The sequence below is a fragment of the Dufourea novaeangliae genome, unplaced genomic scaffold (genome assembly GCF_001272555.1).
Source record: "Dufourea novaeangliae isolate 0120121106 unplaced genomic scaffold, ASM127255v1 scaffold108, whole genome shotgun sequence".
NCBI lineage: Eukaryota > Metazoa > Arthropoda > Insecta > Hymenoptera > Halictidae > Dufourea > Dufourea novaeangliae.
The window spans coordinates 4,115,039-4,134,357 of record NW_015374014.1 but is presented as its reverse complement, the minus strand read 5'-3'; the positions used below and the strand labels follow the sequence as shown (position 1 = coordinate 4,134,357).

The following is a 19,319-nucleotide window of genomic DNA, read 5'->3' as shown; positions in this document are numbered from 1 at the left end:
AATCGAAACACGTTTGAGTAATAAGACGTATAGAACTGTTAAATGATTTATGTTCGCAAATGATCGATAATCACCGAGAAAGGTTACTTTGAAGTCATTATTTAATAGGTGCACTGACTATGAATCGTGCACATTTTGTTTACACGGTACATCTGTGTGTTCCTATGTATACAATATGTAAAATATTTTCTACCTAAAGGATCTACCTATACGCTTTTCACGTGCCTTCTGTTCATCGAAATACATTTTTCGCCTCCACTTAACCATCGAATAGCACCTATTTTCGTCGTTTCAGACGCGCATAGTTACAATCTTTCCATTTTTTTGATATATGTTCGTGGCATAGGTCGTGTCTCAAACACTTTAATCTTGTTTGCCGGAGTCGAGTTTACAAATGAAAAACGAGCTACGTACAAAAAAAAATAACTCTTTTGTATAGCAATACCGGGCGATTATTAACCCTTCCGGTGCAAATATTTCAACGCTTGTTAACCTAACCTTGTTTGCTCCATTCGCTCATCGAAGCGTATACGAGCGGTTAAAAGTATTAAAAGTAATCTATTTAACAACTGTAGGTACTTGTAGTGTCCATAAAATAATTGTTTGTGGTAATAAAAGTTATTTATGTAACAATCTCTTGGCAATTAAAAACGATACTTATTTACACAGCAGAATTTATGATATGTTTCTTAATAAATTATTTAACAGAAGTGTAGTTAAGTACGGCACACACTCAACTTTTATGATCGTGTTATCAAATCAGATTAAAATATCTCACATTAAATATAATTAAATACAATTTAATGTCACAGATGACGATAAATAAAATTAACCGAAATATTCGATAACTTTTGACTTTTTCAATAACTTTATAAGACATACTCTTACGTACGTTCCTCCACCTGAACAGTTAGGCAACGTAATGGTTTCAATTTTTTTTTTACACCCGTCGCTTTCTATTAGTCGTTAATATTTCACGTGACCATCTTTCATAGACGCTTAACATAGTGCGCATCCACGCAATCAATATGCGTACATTCACCACCCGATCCTTGTTCGACGTTCATATAAATTGTAATCGGAAATTTTCCACCGAACGACTAATACGGGGACAGCTGAAACCGCGGCGGAACTGGGTTATAAACAATTGATTTGACCCAATTAGTTTGACGCTATATTAAGATCTTCGTGACCAGCGATACGAAAGCCCCTATCGATTTTGAGGCGTGACAGCTTCAAAATGACAACTTTTTGATGAATTACGCGAAACGCTTGAATGAGCCTTGTGTTATGGAGATAACGGAATATTTCTTATGGATTCCTTCGTATTCATTCATGCTCGAACCGTTTCAAAATTTGCAACCTCGTTGCGGATACGCGTAAATTACCAAACGAATGCCCTTTTCACGTAAACTCGACTTGGACGTAGGATACAAATACTTTTTATTCGCATTTTATCGATACTTCGTCCCGATCAGATCACACGGATTTCACGATCATCATGACGATCGGTGTGAAGTGTCCGCAAGGGAAGGTTAGGTTATTGCACATTTCCTCGCTTATACGTACTCTGCTTATCCCGCTTTCGACGAAACAATTCTTTACACTACGAACAGATTGTAACAGTGGTCGAATAACAATAATATCGATCGTTAAAACAACCGGAAAACGTAAGAACGAACAGAATCGAATGAAGAACTCAAACGTGGAATTAAATAATCAACGGGAACCAATACGTTTCCTTTAAGGTATACGCTTGTAGGCGTAAGGAAATCAATTGCCCTTTGCATCAACGAGAAAAATGATTCTAGCTGTAACAATCATTTATCTTCACTAAATAATCGTAGTTCCGTGAAGATTAATCGACAAAATCGTTAACTCGAGGACACACACTTAATATGTTCCGCGCCACATAGGTGGTTCACGCGACAGTGGCATTTATTTCTTATCTTTATCTTAGGATAGGGTAACGGACAATTTACGAAGAGTTTCAGGTGACTGCTACTTTTGCTATTCCTTTATAATTAAATATTGTAATTCGTCTTTTTGATTAGTTCTTTCAAGTGTTGTCGGAAGTTGAGAACATAACGTTATCTACGAAACGTGTTAAGTTAACCAGTACTTGCTAACACGCACTTGTATTGACAGTGAATTTTAGAGTAGTGCTTTAAGAATTCCAGTATTATCATTCTCATTTGTGGACAAAGGTAGAACTGATAATTTCATTGTGGAACAAAATGTTACCGGATCGCTTCTCAGAGAACACCGAATTATCGAATAACTGCTCGCAAGTGCGTACTAGGTTTTAAATTGATGACCAATTGAATTGGAATCTACAAGGTTCAATCTCCTCTACTTTCCCCCTCAAATTTTCTCCCTGCTGCCATCTTGAAATTATGGCTTGCAATATACCGTCTACGACTTTGAATGATTTTTGTTGACAAAAGTGTAGTCAGATATACAAATTAGTGAAACCGTTATTTTATATGCAACGATCTAATATCCGAGTACAGTAGAACCTTGACTATCCGAACATCACTGAATCCAGTTTTCTTTAATATCCTTACATAAAAGCGTCATCGTTCCATTCTGTCGCTTGGCCAGTTCGCATAACAGAAGTTCCACCGTATTCCTAATCATTCTTTATCCTTTAAGATGCTTTAATAACACATACCAAGGGTAATATTAACCTTGTAGACGCCAATACGCTTGTTCCTTGCTGTGTATACACAGAAATTACGTGAACGTTTCTTCAGCTTTGCGTGTAACATCGAAAACCCTAATCTGCGAAAGATCGTGCGCACGAACAGAACCGTGAATTTCGGCTCGTTAGGATACAACGAAATCCAACGACCTCGCCGTGTTCGAAATGGGACGCACACCATTCCGCGGGTTTCGCTTATCACGAAGTTGCATCGGACTTCTACGAAATTACATCCATTATCGTTACGTTGCACTTCGCGCGCGGCACGAGAAACACGTGAGTTTTATTTACATACTGCTCCCAATTCCGGCTTTATCGTTACCAGATTCTTAACATTCTATTTGCCCGCTGGTAAATACCTTTTTGCTACCCACTAGGCTGGATTGTTCTACTTCTTCTAAAAAAACGAGTGAGTCACGTCTCGCCGTTCCGCGAGAACCGAGATCGAGCTCTCGAAATCCGATTTTCTGGCAAGTCTGATCGTTGCAACGTTTCGTACGGCTCTCAGTTTTGTCTCGAATTCAGTGTGATTCGTTTACATTAGTTCCACACATTGTCAGTCCATAAATTCGTGTGTTTATCATCCAATATCAATATTAACCTGACGATAGTTTTCACTTATTGTTACTGATGTTTAATCTTAGTTTCTCTTTTCTTTATATTATTTATTATTTGACTTGATATTTTATTGGCAGATGGGAATCAGCTAATAGAGTGATGCTTACGGACGAATATAAACGTTGTTTACGTCAAAGTCATAAACTATCCTTTTTAAACACGAAAACGAACGATTTCGTGGTTAGACTTCGAACAAAAGTTCAGTAATTATCGTTTCTCGATGAATATTTATAGAAATTGTGCACGAACTTATAGACAGACTTTAATACCAGTAGAATAATGATGTATAAATAGATTTTTACAGAAAACGAAGAAACTGATATGAAACTTATTGTTAGCGTATTGCAGCATCTGCACCCTACGCGTTATCTGTCGCTATGAGATGCAGAAAACCCGAAGGAAAATAATGTTCAACCTAGAAACTTTTAACACTTAATTGTAAATAAAGCTTTTTTAACCGTACACATCAACAAAACAAGATAAATAATAAAACTGAACCTTACTTTTTATGGTAAAAGGTTTTGTAAGAGTGATATTTGAGACTCGATAGTGACGATTAAAGTGTTAAAAATCCCTGGTATATACGAGAGCTCTTTGTATAACAATTAGTACAAAAGTTCTGGTAATCAAAACGACCTTTCTTAACACATTGACCACCGAATCATCTTCTTTAGCACTCTTCGCGTTGATTACGAAACAACTTTTTACCGTTCCTTCATATTCCAAAAAAACAAGCCAAAATGTTGTACTTTTGTGAAACACCTCTAAATTTATCTATCATAATTTTCGCATTTCTCAACTAGTAACTTACTTTTCAGCGACTCGATCAATTTCAATTCAATTAAAACGTTTTACATTAGTGATGATATAAATAAAAGTCGAAAATTACGTCATAAATTACAGTAGGAAAGCGAAAGAATGTCCGAGATTAGAAAATTTTGCAAGAAACGTTACGAAGACAGTGCAACATGATTTGGAGGAAAAAGTGCTAGAAATAGACCTATAAAAATAATAACATTCTGCGATAATTGCGATGGAACATCTTATCTCTGTCTGATGCTATTCAACAAGTTCCTTGCAAATGATAATTGTATCATTGTATCGTACTCGTTAATATTTCTAAAAATTCCGCTAAACATTTTTCTTTTTCATAACCTTACCACCTCCATTTAGGAATATGCTTGGTATTCCTTCTTCCACTTCACATGGTCAGTTATCAGATAGACTACAGATTTTATGCACTTATAGCATAAGCAGTACACTTTATAACAAAAGTAGAACTTTTTAAATTTTTATTTTACCTTTAACCCAATAAGAGACCTCAAAGAAATGAAAAATTCCTACTTTTGCTCTTGCCTTCATGAATCACTTTATGTATGAACTGTAATTTTGCATAAAAATCCGCAGTCTATTTATCGATAACCGACAGGACCCGAGCGGTCAGTGTGCTGTCGGTCATCGATTACCGACATGGCGCTGTGTGTCAACCGAACGAACTAACCGGCGGTCAAAGTGTTAAGGGACATCGAACAGTTCCTGTCAGCAGGACCGATTACCCAGAATTCTATGGATAGAAACATCGCTCGAAGTAGTTCCGTGGAACCGATCACACACACAGCAAATATGGACTCACGGGCACCTGTACAGAGGCAATCGCGAGGAGCCCTCGACAATGGTAACCGCGAGGAATCTCGGAAGTCCCGCGCGACGAAGATGATCGAAGCGAAGAGCCCCGACAGGGATGATGACCACGGATGTGTACGCGAACGTACGTTGCGTCTCCCGCGTCGAAGTCTCTTTTCCCGCGTGTCCGTTCTCCTGATTGGTGGTTGCAGATATCGTTTCGCGACCGGGCCGCGAGAGGAATCGCGCTGGTACGTATTTTCTCGCCAGCTGGAACCCTTTCACCCTGGAACACCAGGACTATTGCTCGGTTTGCGGCCAGGGTCACGGTCACCGTGGTCAGGACGCTAAGGTGGTCCTGTGCCAGGAGGCGTGCTGGTGCTGATGCTGATGCTGTTGCTGGTGCTGCTGTTGATGGTGGTACTGCTGTTGCTGCCTCTTCTGACTGGAAACCAAGAACAGGATCGTGCGATTACTTTCACAGCGTTCACAGCTGAATTTTCGGGCCGCGTGGGCGTTCGACGACCGTGATTTTAGCCGTGAATACCGAAGTATAGTGTGTGTGGGAGGGGTTCGCGGTGAAATATGACCTTAATTATCGCGCAGGAGGTGTGGCGGTGTCGCGGACACATTTTTTTTGACCGAAAGCATCGAATTTAAAGCCTTCTCTTACGGCTGGTCTCGCCATTACCCTCGGAGAAGTTTATTGATGGCCGTCTGTTAGGGGAGAAAAAGAGCTCTAAGCTCGTTGCTGGTGTACGTTTGTTCTAGAGGTTGAATACCGACAAGACTGGAAATAAGATTTTACTTGGATTTGAATGGAACCAGTACGTTTGCCTTAATTTACTTCCATAAATTTATACAGGGTGTCCCACTTAACGAGAGCATCTTGAAGTCACACTTGTTTTTGAAGATATACAAAAATGTGAGCGAACAATGTTATTTGGTTGGAAGGGCAAATATTGTGATAAACGAAACATTTTTCTTAGGGTCATATCTTTTGAATTTTCTATGTCAACGGTGGTTTTTAAAATGGGACTACATATTTTTATCATCAAGGCGTAATAGTTTAGGTCAAGACCTTTCTAATGATCTATAGCAGTGTAACCTTCATTTAACCTCGAGTATGAAAAACCTACAAATGTAAGGGAGTAGAGTTAAATAATAAAGCAAATGCGATAGAGGGATTAGTGCAAAAAGGTGTCGAAACTGATAGACATCACTTTGAGCATTTGTTAAAATAATTTTTCGGAAAATCAAAAGTAAGTGAGATATTTAAGGTACTCATGTTAGGTGAGACACCCTGTATATACGGTGCTTTAGAAAAATTTTAACACTTATGTGAATAATCGTTACATTTTCTTTTCTTTTCTTTGCAAATTCGACTGCAACAATATTAAGAAAAATTGTACCTCAGGGTTCTGGAGACCATCTGGAGAAAATTCAAAAAATGTATTAACAGTGGTGGTGCATAAGTGGTGAGTCTTCCAAGAGAAAATACATTTGTGAATACGATATACTGTTTTATCAGTTTTGTTTTTCTAACAAAGTTACTTCCATATAAGTATTAATATTTTTTTAAACACCACTGTGATCTTTGATCAGTATATTGTGATATTATAAGGAAAGATTAAATGGGAATTATTTTGTGAATTTCGGGAAATTTTTGGTTGTGACTCAATGATTTATCTGTCAATAAAATAACATGATTTCATTGTGTAAATTATTTGATACGATTTTTGTAAAGATATCGATCGCAGTGTCTCTTCTAAATTAATGTAAAACATGTTAATTGCACTCGGTGGATCATACAAAGCCTTTTTAGCTTTGTAAAACACAATAGAGGGCTGTAGGTGATATACATATGCATAATACGTGACTCGTGATATTATAATGCACGATTTAGGTGATACTATCTTGCCTCTCCTTCGAGAGGTAAAGTATGCCACCAGTTTACATTCAAATAGGTGTTGCAAGACGAACATAACGTTTAGTTAAATATTATTCATTTGCATAAATCTCCACCAATCTAATAACTGATTTTTTAAAGTCCGTTCTAATAAACTACGTTCGTATTTACTTCCTATCTTCAGAAGTATATAAAATTATTTACTGTATTCAATTAGAGTTTTTTTTAAATAATGAATTTAAAATAAAAATTAATGTACATGATAAATTGATTCAGTATCTACTTCATATGTCTTTTCGATAACGTATATTTATCGCGTTTGCATATACTTCGTACTTCGCGATAGCTGAAGTGAAAGGAGCAGTAAATATCATAAAAAGTCAAGCCTGGTTTATTGACGATTAGTAACATAGTTCAGCGTGCTGGAAAAATCCAACAATATACTTCACGTTTGGAATTAAAGAGCAGATGTTAATGCTCCAGCGTTAAATATAAATTTTCCTCGTCATTTTCTGCGATTTTTTGTCATTCAATAAGAGCATTATTTCTTCTATTGCTATTTCAACATTTCCATTCTCGTATTTTAGTGCGTACGTATGCATTTCTGTGGTGAAATAATAATTTATTATACTTTTAAAGCGAATTTTATACTTCGTTTTCTTCAGACTTGGTGATTTGCTCGTGTCCTTATTTGAACGTAATGATCACTCAATGTGCAAAGAAGGAAATCAAACTTAGAACATAAAGATACAAATTTTATTATTACGTAGACGTATATTCGTTCAATTAGAAAGGAATATAAAGTATTGTTCCATGCACGGTATTTTACGCGAATTTTATAGCTTCTTGTCAGACGTCTTAGCCAATTTCTTGCCAAATTGTTACATAAACTTGGCAATGCAACTATGTTCAGTACTCGATGCAACGTACTGGAGATTCTAACAAGGAAAGATATGCGTATTACTCAATGGAACTCGTAAAAGACGTTAAAATGTACATGTGAAGTGATAAAATAAATTTCATTGTAATAATTTTTGCTATAATATATTTTCATGGATTTGTTTTACTGTACAGCTTCAAGTAGCATTGCTCTAAATTCGACGATAATATTATATGCATGAACTGGTTAAGTAATTGTGGTTTCTCGATGAATATTTATAAAAAATGAGCACGAACTTATAGATAGACTTTAGTACCAGTAGAATAATGATATAGTTCGAAAGTTATGAGAAAAAGAAAATTGTACATGTTACATTACATTTACTCCAATATAATAGATAAGTAGAAACAGAATTCGATGAACAGACACGTCAGCCAAGTCTCAATCCAGTATTAATCACACACCCAACACCCGACCAAACACAAGACACGCACACGATGTGTTCTGGGGTCTGATGAAGAAACTTTTTTCCTTTTTTTTTTGTAGATATTAATAACTAAACATGTGTGTGGTGGTATAATTGGTGCATGGTTAGCGCTGGATTGGTACCTTAGCTAACGCGTCTGTTCATTGCACTCTGTTTCTACTGATCTATTATATTGGAGTAAATGTACTGTAACATATAGAATTTTCTTTTTCTCATAACTTTTCAACCACGATCGTACCACCCATCCGACAGAATGCATGTCACTCAGGGCCCTCCCCTCTACAGCATATCCATAATTCAACAAAATTGGAGTTGAGGCCGTCTCTTCTAGATAATTACACTGTTCAACAAAATTGAACTTTTTTCCTACCTCATAATCGTTCATAGGCGTTTCTGATAGATCTTTATGATCTGAATATGAATCTGCAAACCGTTTTCCCTAGCACGACCTGTTCTAGAAAAACATTTTTCTTTTTAAAATAGCAAATTTTAAACTTTGGAGGTAAATTGTGCCTTTAGAGTAATAGTTGTTCAGTTGTTTTTGCTAAGCGTAATGAGAACATTAAACGTGCATAGGCAGAGCGACCGCTGTCACTGATTGTGAGTACAACTGCCGCCACCGTGTGTTTTGTTGAACTGTTTCGCTTCTCTATTAAAAAGAAAACAGATTCTGTAACTTTCTTTAACACCCTCATTAGCAGAAAGATCTGCTCTATTGCTTGATTCGGTTAGATTTTCTCCTAGACCCTTAATTCTTGAAATAAATTAAAGAATATCAGCAACAATAAGTGCGCTTTCGGTGTCCTTTTCCGTTTGATCATTATTTATACATATTTAGATGTCTATAATATAACAACAGTTTACATCATTTTGTTAGGGTGAATTCGGAAAATTATTTCGTGTTAAAAACAACTGAATAACTACTACTGTAAAAGCATAACACACCTTCAAAGTTCAAAATTTGCAATTGTTTAAAAAGTGATTTTTTCAGCTCATAAAAATCTATCCGAAACGGCTATAATACAAATTCAAATGACCTTCGGAGTAGTTATTCCTCAAAAATCATATGTTAACGTACGAAGACGATGTTCATGCTTCCCGTACCCTGGTAGGTTCTCATTGATGTAAACACTGAAACATTACCGAGATCCTATTAGAATACAGGAAGCATGAACATCGTCCTCGTACGTTAAGATATGCTTTTTAAAAAATAACTCCTCCGAAGGTCATTTGAAGGTTGACTTACAATACATGGTTGAATTTGTTTCTTCATTAGTTATAACGTTGCACGAATCGAAATACGTTATCCCAATAAAAAAAAAACGACGATGACTTTAAAATGTCGGAAAATACGACCTTGAGAAAAAAATCTTCTCTATCACAATAACTAACCTACAGGAACAAACATTTTCTAATTTACACATTCTCTCGTATCATTAAAAACACCGGAGATATTTTAGGTGAAAGTGTTAGGTGACTCACTCTGTATATTATTCGACTAAAATTCAGCCAAACTCTGACGCGAACCATTACGGAAGATGACATAGGTAGCAGGCTTTCCTGCTTCTACCTTCACTCACGTCACAGAACTACAACAAACGATTCGAGGTCCAAGAGATTAATATTCGATGCACGACCGCTCGCGCATGTGTATATACATACATACATCTATATATATACATATAATGTACATAATGTATATACAGCCAGTTGTAACAATAACGCTCAGCGAGCGGTCGCGAGTCACAATAATCGACGTGAATGAGATTACGTCGGTGAATCGTGATTGCATTGAAATGCAAATTAACCCCCGGCCCTGGAATACCCGGTAATTACGCGGCTCCGTTGGATTCCGTCGTGGCTCCCGATTCGGAGTTTTTCCCAATCCGTGGCGACTAACGAGACCGCCGAGCGGCCGGTGTCCATCTCTGGATTAAAGCCGTTATTTTTTCGCCTGGTATTAAGCGACTTATAAATCTGTCATCGCGCCCTCTGCCCCCTCCCCCCTCCCCCTTGTCCCTGCTAACCGAATTATTTTCATGCGACGACCATGGGACCGAGACGGAATCGCCGTTGTTTTTCTGTGTAATCGTGTCGCTTTAATTGAAACAAGGACAAGGTCCCCTCCCCCCTCCGTATTGCGGCCCCCGTGTTCCGCTTCTTCCATCCACATCGAGGAAAATAATATTCTCGAGGCTCGAGTTGCACGGAAATGCAGAGAACGAGACGAAGTTTATACTCTCACGATGGCACAACGTGACTAGGGTATAGATTTATTAAGTATACCAACAAGTAATTCATCATTCTCTGTGATCGTAAGGGAATATTACAGATTTTCCACTCCAAACGCAACTTTTTGCAAATCAAATTCAACCTTTTGCAAGTTTTGAAATGAAAAGTAATGAAAAAACATTTTAACATGTTGGCTACCAGCTGAAGCTCTGATTTTCATTTCAGCATGTTTTTTTAAATAAAAGTGGAATGGGTTTTGCAATATTCACTTTTGTATGAGTCATTATTTCTGTTTTATGTACTCTTGATTTCTGATCACAAAGATAAAGATATTCCATTGAATAGAATGTTGAAAATTTGGAGTGTTCAAAATTGCATTCAAAATTAAAGTTTCGACTCAAAGTTTATCAAAATTATCCACTCAACAATTAACGACTTAGTTGTCCTTGTGATAATTTGAGTAGGTGATTTATGTTTACTCGTGTAAGAAATGCTTAGATATGAGTTTGTAGTTTCTCGTTTATTAACACGCAAATATATATTGCCTATTTTGTTTAACGAAGGAAAAGGGGTTAAAAGTTTAACAGTGCCTTGTCGGTTCATTTTCCGAATCTCAATCGACGTTTCGACCTATCCAGGATCTGATCTAAGCGTTTCTTGGAAGAATAAAAATAACTTATCTACTCAAATTATCACAAAGGCAACTAGATCGTTGATTGTTGAGTGGATAATATTTTTCCTTTCAGATATTGAAAAGGTTGGTTTTGATATAAAAAAGGTTGAATTTGATTTACAAAAAGTTGAATTTGAGTTGCAAAATATTGAAATTGAAATGCAAAAACTGTATTTGGAATTCCAAATATCTTCTCGACCTTTTGCCGAGTGAACATGATGTAGGATGTTGGACAATTATTATGGATGTAAATTGCAAAATATAGACACTTAACTTTAGTAACGAATACTGATTTCGTCAAGAAACAGTGCATTGCATTGTTTATTGGTATACTTAATAACAACTGAAAGCTAAGGGGAGACAAAGAAGGAGTGTCACAAAACAGCTTTAATGAGAAAATTAATTTTTAATACTTTAGTCCACCATACTAAATTTTTAACGGTATCTTATGTGGACATTTCTACGTTATAATCGTTTGTGATTCGACAATTCTGTGGTCTCAGTAGCCACCAACAAAGTGCGCTATACGTCGTAAAACCACTGAAAATGGACATTCCCTGTTTTTTCCCCTTGCTCCTCAATTGTACATATACATATATTGTATACCTCGATTTATGCTGAGTTCCACGTAGTGCCATTTCAAAGAGTTGGAGAGCTACGTAAATGGAGTCTGCCAGTAAAAGAAACTATGTAAAAGAGAACATTCGTGTACAGTATAAAAATAACTTCATTAATGTAAACAGGAAAAATGTAACAAAAGTATAGAGAGTGAACTTTGCAAGAAATATTGTTCATGGCTATTTTTGTGACTATTCTGAAATTTTTTTGTTCCAAGATGGAAATCTTTGAAAAGGCAAGATCTTCTTTGAATACAGCGGTAAAGAGAACGTTCATATACAATCGATTCATGTTTTGGAGTTAATACCTTACTTAATGTAGCAAAAATTTGAAAGTAACTTATATACATCCCTTGAAAGCATTAGTGGTGCATGTCAACAAATTTTAATATGCTTTGCGATATTTACAGGTTAGGTATAACCTATATACTCAATATCCCCTGTTGAACTATTAATAAAGCTAGACATACACCAATTATGCACAAGATATAATGAAATTAGAGCTATCTTTCTATGATGTTAATTAAAATTCATCAACAATGGACTTACACCATTAATGCTTTCGAGGACTGACCCAGTCAGCCAAACCTGCATAGCCAAATTTTGTCCAATGCCTGTTATAAAGTTATGGTTATAAAATCGATCTAAGATTTGCTACAAACAATTTGCGCGCACATTGGTAGCAACATAGGCTGCAAATTGACTCGCGCAGACTCTGTTCCGTTTTTGCCCCCAATTTGGCACAGGTTATGTTGCAAGACTTGCTGGCAATTTGCTTTAGCATTGTGTACAGCTGGCATTGCCTGCAGAACCTATGCCAAATGCGGAAACAGATGGCTAAAAAATGACAGACATAACTTACGCAACAATACATACATTGTTGTTTGTGAAGCTACATAGCATAAATCATTTAATAAATGCCATGTATGTACATGTACAAGATAGATTGGGTTTAAGGCTATCTTCCTATGATTTGGACTAAAACTCATGAAAACTCGACTTACACGATTAATGCTGTCGAGGGCTTGTATTATACTATTCGATAGGAATCTGAATTCATAGTGAAATACAGACCGAAGTTAAATAGCATTTAACTTGATCTTTCATTAAGAGTACAATTGCCCATTAATGGTAACAGACAGCAGCGTGGGATTAATTCCACCCGCCACCATACCACTTCGCGTAAAGTTCTCATAAGTTTCAAGGATCACGAAACCTTTCGATTATGTGCCGGGCCTTGTTGCATTAAGCATCCTAATTGACTTAAAGTACAGGTTGCGTGTAAACCGCGCGTAAACTGCATGTAAAATCAGAAAACGGCATACCGGTGAAATAGAGTTCGCAATGGCTACCGAAGATCGTCCGGTTTTGAGAACGTACCGACGAATTATCTTGGTTACGTTGCCTGACTACTCTGCCACTGTCTTCATGCTTATAATAGAACGGGTTCGTCGAGCAACCAGATTTCTCGCGTCGATGACTTGCGAATGAAAGATTAGCGGAAGCATCGATACCTTTTATCACGTGACACATGTGTGGTCTAGTTAATGGTATTAATGTAGCGATATAATCGTTATTTGCAATGTACGGATTTTTTAATAATTATATACCTATTGTAATCGGTATAGTATCACTAAGACAGCGACAGTAATCAATGTAGATTGCGGATATATTATAAGCATTTATGACAACTCTTAATTTGGCACATGCAATAAATTAAACGTATCCATACAGTTTAATACTATTTCTGTGTTATTATTAACATAGTAAAGCTTCTAGTACAGAATTAAAAAATTGGCTCCTTTTTAATTTTTAGATATCACTGACTAAAATTTGGATTTTGCATAAACTTTCGTAGTACAGTAATGATATAGTTATTATTATTTATATCACTATAATAGTAATGGGAACGATGTGTTTTGGGCTCCGCTGTAAACGAAGGGTACCACGGTAGTGGGCAATTAATAAATATTTTGAAATGTATTCTTATTAATTGGAGTAATTCCTAAAGTAATCTAATACTAACAGTTAAAACTGTTGAAAGTCATGATAAGCCTTGAATTTTGAATCTTGATTAGTCTCGAGTCTGAAAGTCTTGGGAGTCTTGTAAGTTTTGACAGGTTTCGAAAGCTTGGTGTGTATTCAGTATCTCCCAAAAGCATTCAAAAGCATTTTAAATAGTCACCTTAAGAGCCTTTACGACCTATCAAAACTGTCAAGACTTCTAAAACTTTCAGGACCTACGGAATCTTTAAAGACTCAAGGTTCAAGAGTAATCAACACTCAAAATTCAAGACTCATCAAGAACTTTAGGATATCGAATCACGTTCGAAATGATTCGAATTTCCACAGCATCGAAAAGCTTCATATCGCTTCGAAATTATCATTCAAACGCCCATCACTAGACTGAGGATTTTTATGCAAAGTAAAAGTTTCTGAAGTAATTTATAAAGACAGGAGTATTCGTAGAAATTTATTTTCAGTTCAGAATAAAATAGAAAACTCTTTGGATCCGATGAAAGTTTCGTTTTTTATTGTATTGCACAGAGCCCCATAGGGTATAAATGCATAAAATCCGTAGTCTACCCATCACATACGCTCGAAAAATCTGCAGCAGTGTTGTTCTAGGGTTAAATACAATCACGAGTACCTACGTCATATAAATCGAGCGAAGAATACATAACCGCTTGTAACATCGAACGCTCGTCGAACAAAGTCTGAACGAAGACGTTTGACATGCTTTCGTTTCTAGCACGTTGGTAATTTATGCAAGTAACAAATCAGCGGGCCGTGACTCGAAACAAAGACGGTCAATTTGTCTCATAGCAACCGGTGCCGCCTCTCGCGAACACACACGCGGACTTGGTTATGAAATATGAATTCCCGATCAAAGGCACGCCAGAACGGGAGCTTTTTTCATTCGATATGAATGACTCTCCCTGTTGATTCGGTCGCGAGAGCCCCGCAGTGTCGTGGAGCCCGAACAATATTTTGCTTGTTGCCGCGATTATTCCTCTCCGCTTCTTCGGGCAGCTTCGTGTCTCATTAAATCGGCAACAAATCGATAACCGATATTCGATGGAGCTTCGCGGGGATTTCGCTTTTTCCCATCGTGAAAATGAAAAACTTGCACCGCGGATCGAGTTGCGTCCCTTCATTTTTATGATTTATTGCCTGATTTAATTGCACGGCTTGTGTGGTCGTTTTGCGTGAATTCCATCTTGTATACGGGGTGTTGAAACGGAGAGGGATCATTTGACGCGATGAAGATCGAGAAATTAAATTAAGTTCTCGATCCTCATTCTATTCGAAGTGACGTGAATGATTTTCTTTCTGACTTTTTAATAACTGAATGTTTATGCAAATTTAGTATTCAAGAGACATATTTGTTTCTTTATAAAATGGTTTTGTTGTGAATTCCATCTTGTATACGGGGTGTTGAAACGGAGACGGATCAGCTGACGCGATGAAGATCGAGAAATTAAATTAAGTTCTAGACCCTCTTTCTATTTGAAGTAACGTGAATGATTTGATTTCTGAGTGTTGTAATTACTAAACGCTCATATGAAGTCAGCGTTTAAAGGAGATGTTTTTTAAATCTCAAATTTGGAGAAGTCAACAGTAGAATTTTATTGTACTTTCGTTAATATTTTCTTTTTGTTGTCTTGTAAAGTTGTAGATGCTGTAAATGCGTAAAATTCACAGACTAATAATTACACCGGAATATTGAATGTCATGTCAAATCATGAATATGGTTATTAGCAACCTTTTTTTCTGTTCAATTAACGAATAATTTAAGACGTAATAAAACGTATTAAAGGTTAGATCAATTTGCAATCTCTCGGTTGGACTTTTAACTTTTACGTATTTACACGTACTTTGTATGAATACTGATTATATGTTTATATTTGTATGGTTTGCGTAATACAGATGCAGAATTAATTAGAAATATTTCAATACCAACAAATCTAAAACATACAATGGAACAGAATTTTCTTCGCAAAATAGATAATATATGTAATACATTTGTCTTTCATTGTCATGCAACATATCGCGGAATTCTGTGAAAAACAGGTAATGATATTCGATTAAAGAATATGTTCACGTACTTATCGTTAGTATTGTATAAAAAAGTAATACTTATACCCGATTCACGTGATCTAAATTGCAACTTCGTGTTTCAAGCAGTATGGCCGCTGTTGTACGCGCTACATAAACATAATCACGTAAAAAATTCTCCTTTTACCATAAAACAGAAAAGTTTCCGACTACGCCCGGTGTGTCGAGCTGATAATTTCACTCGATGTAGAGTTTATACCCAGATAGCACACGAAAACGTCCATTTTACGGCTATTTTAGGTCTAAGGCGCCTTTAAGCTGTCTTCAAGGCGTCATGAGCTATCTGGGTATGAATAATTTCTGATTTTACATCATCATGCTTCTGTTTGTCGATGCTCTTGCATATTTATAAAGGAAGTGAGGTAGGTTGAAAATACGCATAACGATGTCCAACTTGTCAATGTCTCTGTCACTCGGTTGCTTCGAGACTTTTTAACATTTCGAGTCAATCTTTCGTTGTTCGTCGCTGAATTTTGCATGAAAAATATAAGAACCCTGTTCAACCTTTCCTTTCAACATTTTGAAAACAATGACTTTAATTCACCTTCTGAAACAGGCAATACTGCGTTTCTTTTTTAACTGAATAATGCAGTAACTTTCAGTATTACAATCATTAGGTAGGTAACCTTCGTATAACACGGTGGTTTGGTTTCTAAAAATTACTATCTTTTATGGGAATTCGTGTTGTACGAAACTGAGAACTATTTAGTATGTACCTTCACACATGTAGAAAAAAACAGGTCAGGTTCTAAAAACTAACGAAATTCTACTATACTAAAACGCCGATTATTATCCAAACCACAGGGGAAGACATTCGTTCGGATAATAGGAGAATCTAAGTTTCATATATATCAGAAAACGGTTAGAAGGAAAACAATTTCAAAAGATGGACATCTATTCCACAGAAGGTCGCAAAACAATAAAAAATAATACTATTTTTATGGTTCTGTCATTTTTTCGCCTATATCAGTACTTTCTTCAACAAAAATAGATTAACGAATATTATCTTTGTCTATAATTTTATGTCCTGGATTACCTTCACTGTACTTCTGACTATCCTTGAATATTATTACAACTGAACTATTCAAATTCTGTACAGCGCACACTAAATCGTCGATAAGTGTTCAAAGGCTCACCGACACTGAACATTAGATATTTCATAAACTAATGGCCATATCCGGTTGAAACAAATATCATTGGCTTTATAATTCCAAGCTCTATCACTGTGCTTAACCTCATTCAAAAATTCACCGATACACCTGCGGACCTCTCCTTGTCAATGTCGAAGAGGCTTTGAACACTCATCGAGGATTTACCTTAACTAAAAGGTTGCATGATTCACTGCAAAACATTCGTGTTCCAATAATCGTTATTTCTAATGATTGGCGTTCCTGACAATCGACATTCAGATAACCGTCGTTCTACTGTATTCTACACAATTGTCTAATCGTGTTAGAGCGAAACCGTGTCGTAGCACTACCGTACTATTCCCCAGTTATGAAATCGTGTTATACTGAGGTTGTCTGTATGATAGTACAATACTATACAACATCGTGGAACCATATAATAAAAGAACAAAGTCGGTAAGTACTACTTTCCAAGGATACCAACAGGTAAAAAGAGAACACTAGGGGGCAACACCTAAAAAACTCCCTCACAACCTCTATCTCGAAAACCCAATATTTTCATAATACCCAATATTCCAATATTCAACAGAATTATGCTATTCTATACAATTCTCTAACCGTGTTACAGTGAAACCGCGTTGCCTGAAAACCGTGTTATCTGGATGTTTCCCCAATTCTCTAACCGTGTTAGAGCGAAACCGTGTTACGAGAATATCAGGTTAGGGGAGGGTCGCCTGTACAATAGTACAATACTGTACAACATCGTAGAACCTTGCAATGAAAGAACAAAACAGATAGCTAAGTACTTTTACCAAGTAGGTAATACAAAAGGCAAAGAAAGCCTGATATTCGCTAATAGAAGGTCTTTCATTAGAAACGGATACCATCATTCGACTACCCAAGCATCACGACCCCCCATTCGATCCAGACGATTCCGCGATGTTCTCGCCGCGGAAGGATTGGACCTGGCCACCGGATCCGGGAGTGGGCAACACTCGACCAGAAAAGTGCCATCGTAAGGAGTGTGTTTCTTTAGTTTCGTACGGCTGAAAATTTTTCGAGTAGCGCACTACGGCTGGTCTGACAGTACGCGGCTGTTAGTACCAGCTCGTGGAGTACCGGCACTCCGGCTCTCGTAACGACTCTTCGGAACGAGGAGGATCGATCGAGGTGCTGGTGGCTGCCGCGCATGCGCAGCATCGTCCGCTCCACCCCCGTCTTCCGCCCTATGTGTCCTTTCTCTTTTCTCCTCTCGCTACCTTTTCCCATTTCCCTGTTCTCACTCCCTGGTTCCAACCACTCCCCCGCTCCACCCCCGCCTGGTTTATCCCTGTCCCTTTTCATCTTTCTTTTCTCGCGGATCTATTTACCATTTCCCTCTTCCTCTGTTTTTCCTACGTTATTACCTATTCCCTTTCACGGTATCCATCCCCATGCCGGAGATCCTGTTCCACCGCGTCGAGGTTCAACCCACCCTTCCCATCCGCAACGCCACCCACGCGCCTGTACACGAACCGCTCACGTGTACACCGGGTTGCATACGTTGTACTGGCCGAACGGACGGGGACCGCCTGCGTCATTGTTGCCGCTCGTGACTGGCAGTAGCACGGTTATTTTCAGATGGGGGATTAATTGTCCATTTGGCGAGAGGAAAGTTCTTGTCACACTTTAGGAAGAGACTGAAGTTGGTCTGAGTTTATTGTGGCAGAGTTGATCGAAAGAGCGACTGGAATTGTTAATTTCGTGGATTGTATATTCTATTGGTCCCATCGTTGATATGCTACCATCAAAGTAGATGGGGATTAATTGTCTCTTTGGCGAAAGGAAGTTCTTGTCACACTTTAGGAAGAGACTGAAGTTGGTCTGAGTTTATTATGGCAGAGTTGATCGAAAGAGTGACTGGAATTGTTAATTTTGTGAATCTTTCATTTTATTGGTCCCATCGTTGATATGCTACCATGAAAGTAGATGGGGATTAATTGTCTCTTTGGTGAGAGGGAAAGTTCTTGATCGCAGTTTGGGAAGAGACTGAAAGTGATCTCAGTTCATGGTGACAGGGTTGATCGAAAGAGAGACTGGAATAGTCAATTCAGTGGATTCTAGATTTTACTGGTTCCATCTTTGATATAGTATCATGGAAATAGGTTTACGAGGAAAGAATTAGTAAAATTTTAACTGTTGGAATGAAAGAAATCGACATTAACATGTTGACTGCCATGGTGGTCAGCGATCACCGGCGCCATTAAATTAAACGAGGAAACATTCAATTTCTGAACAGGAACATTAAACATCTTATAAATATTATTAGTAGTAGAGTAATAATGAAAGTA

The 19,319-nt window shown here is 37.3% G+C and overlaps 1 protein-coding gene across 1 annotated transcript in view; it reads right to left on the bottom strand.

Moving 5' to 3' along the window:
- Positions 1-5,136: 5,136 nt before the first annotated feature.
- Positions 5,137-19,319, bottom strand: part of LOC107188746 — a 45,655-nt gene continuing 31,472 nt past the window's right edge. The window contains exon 2 of the mRNA XM_015577092.1: positions 5,137-5,390. Within this exon, the coding sequence (XP_015432578.1) occupies positions 5,285-5,390 (106 nt within the window). The 3' untranslated portion in view covers positions 5,137-5,284. The remainder of the gene's footprint in view (positions 5,391-19,319) is intronic.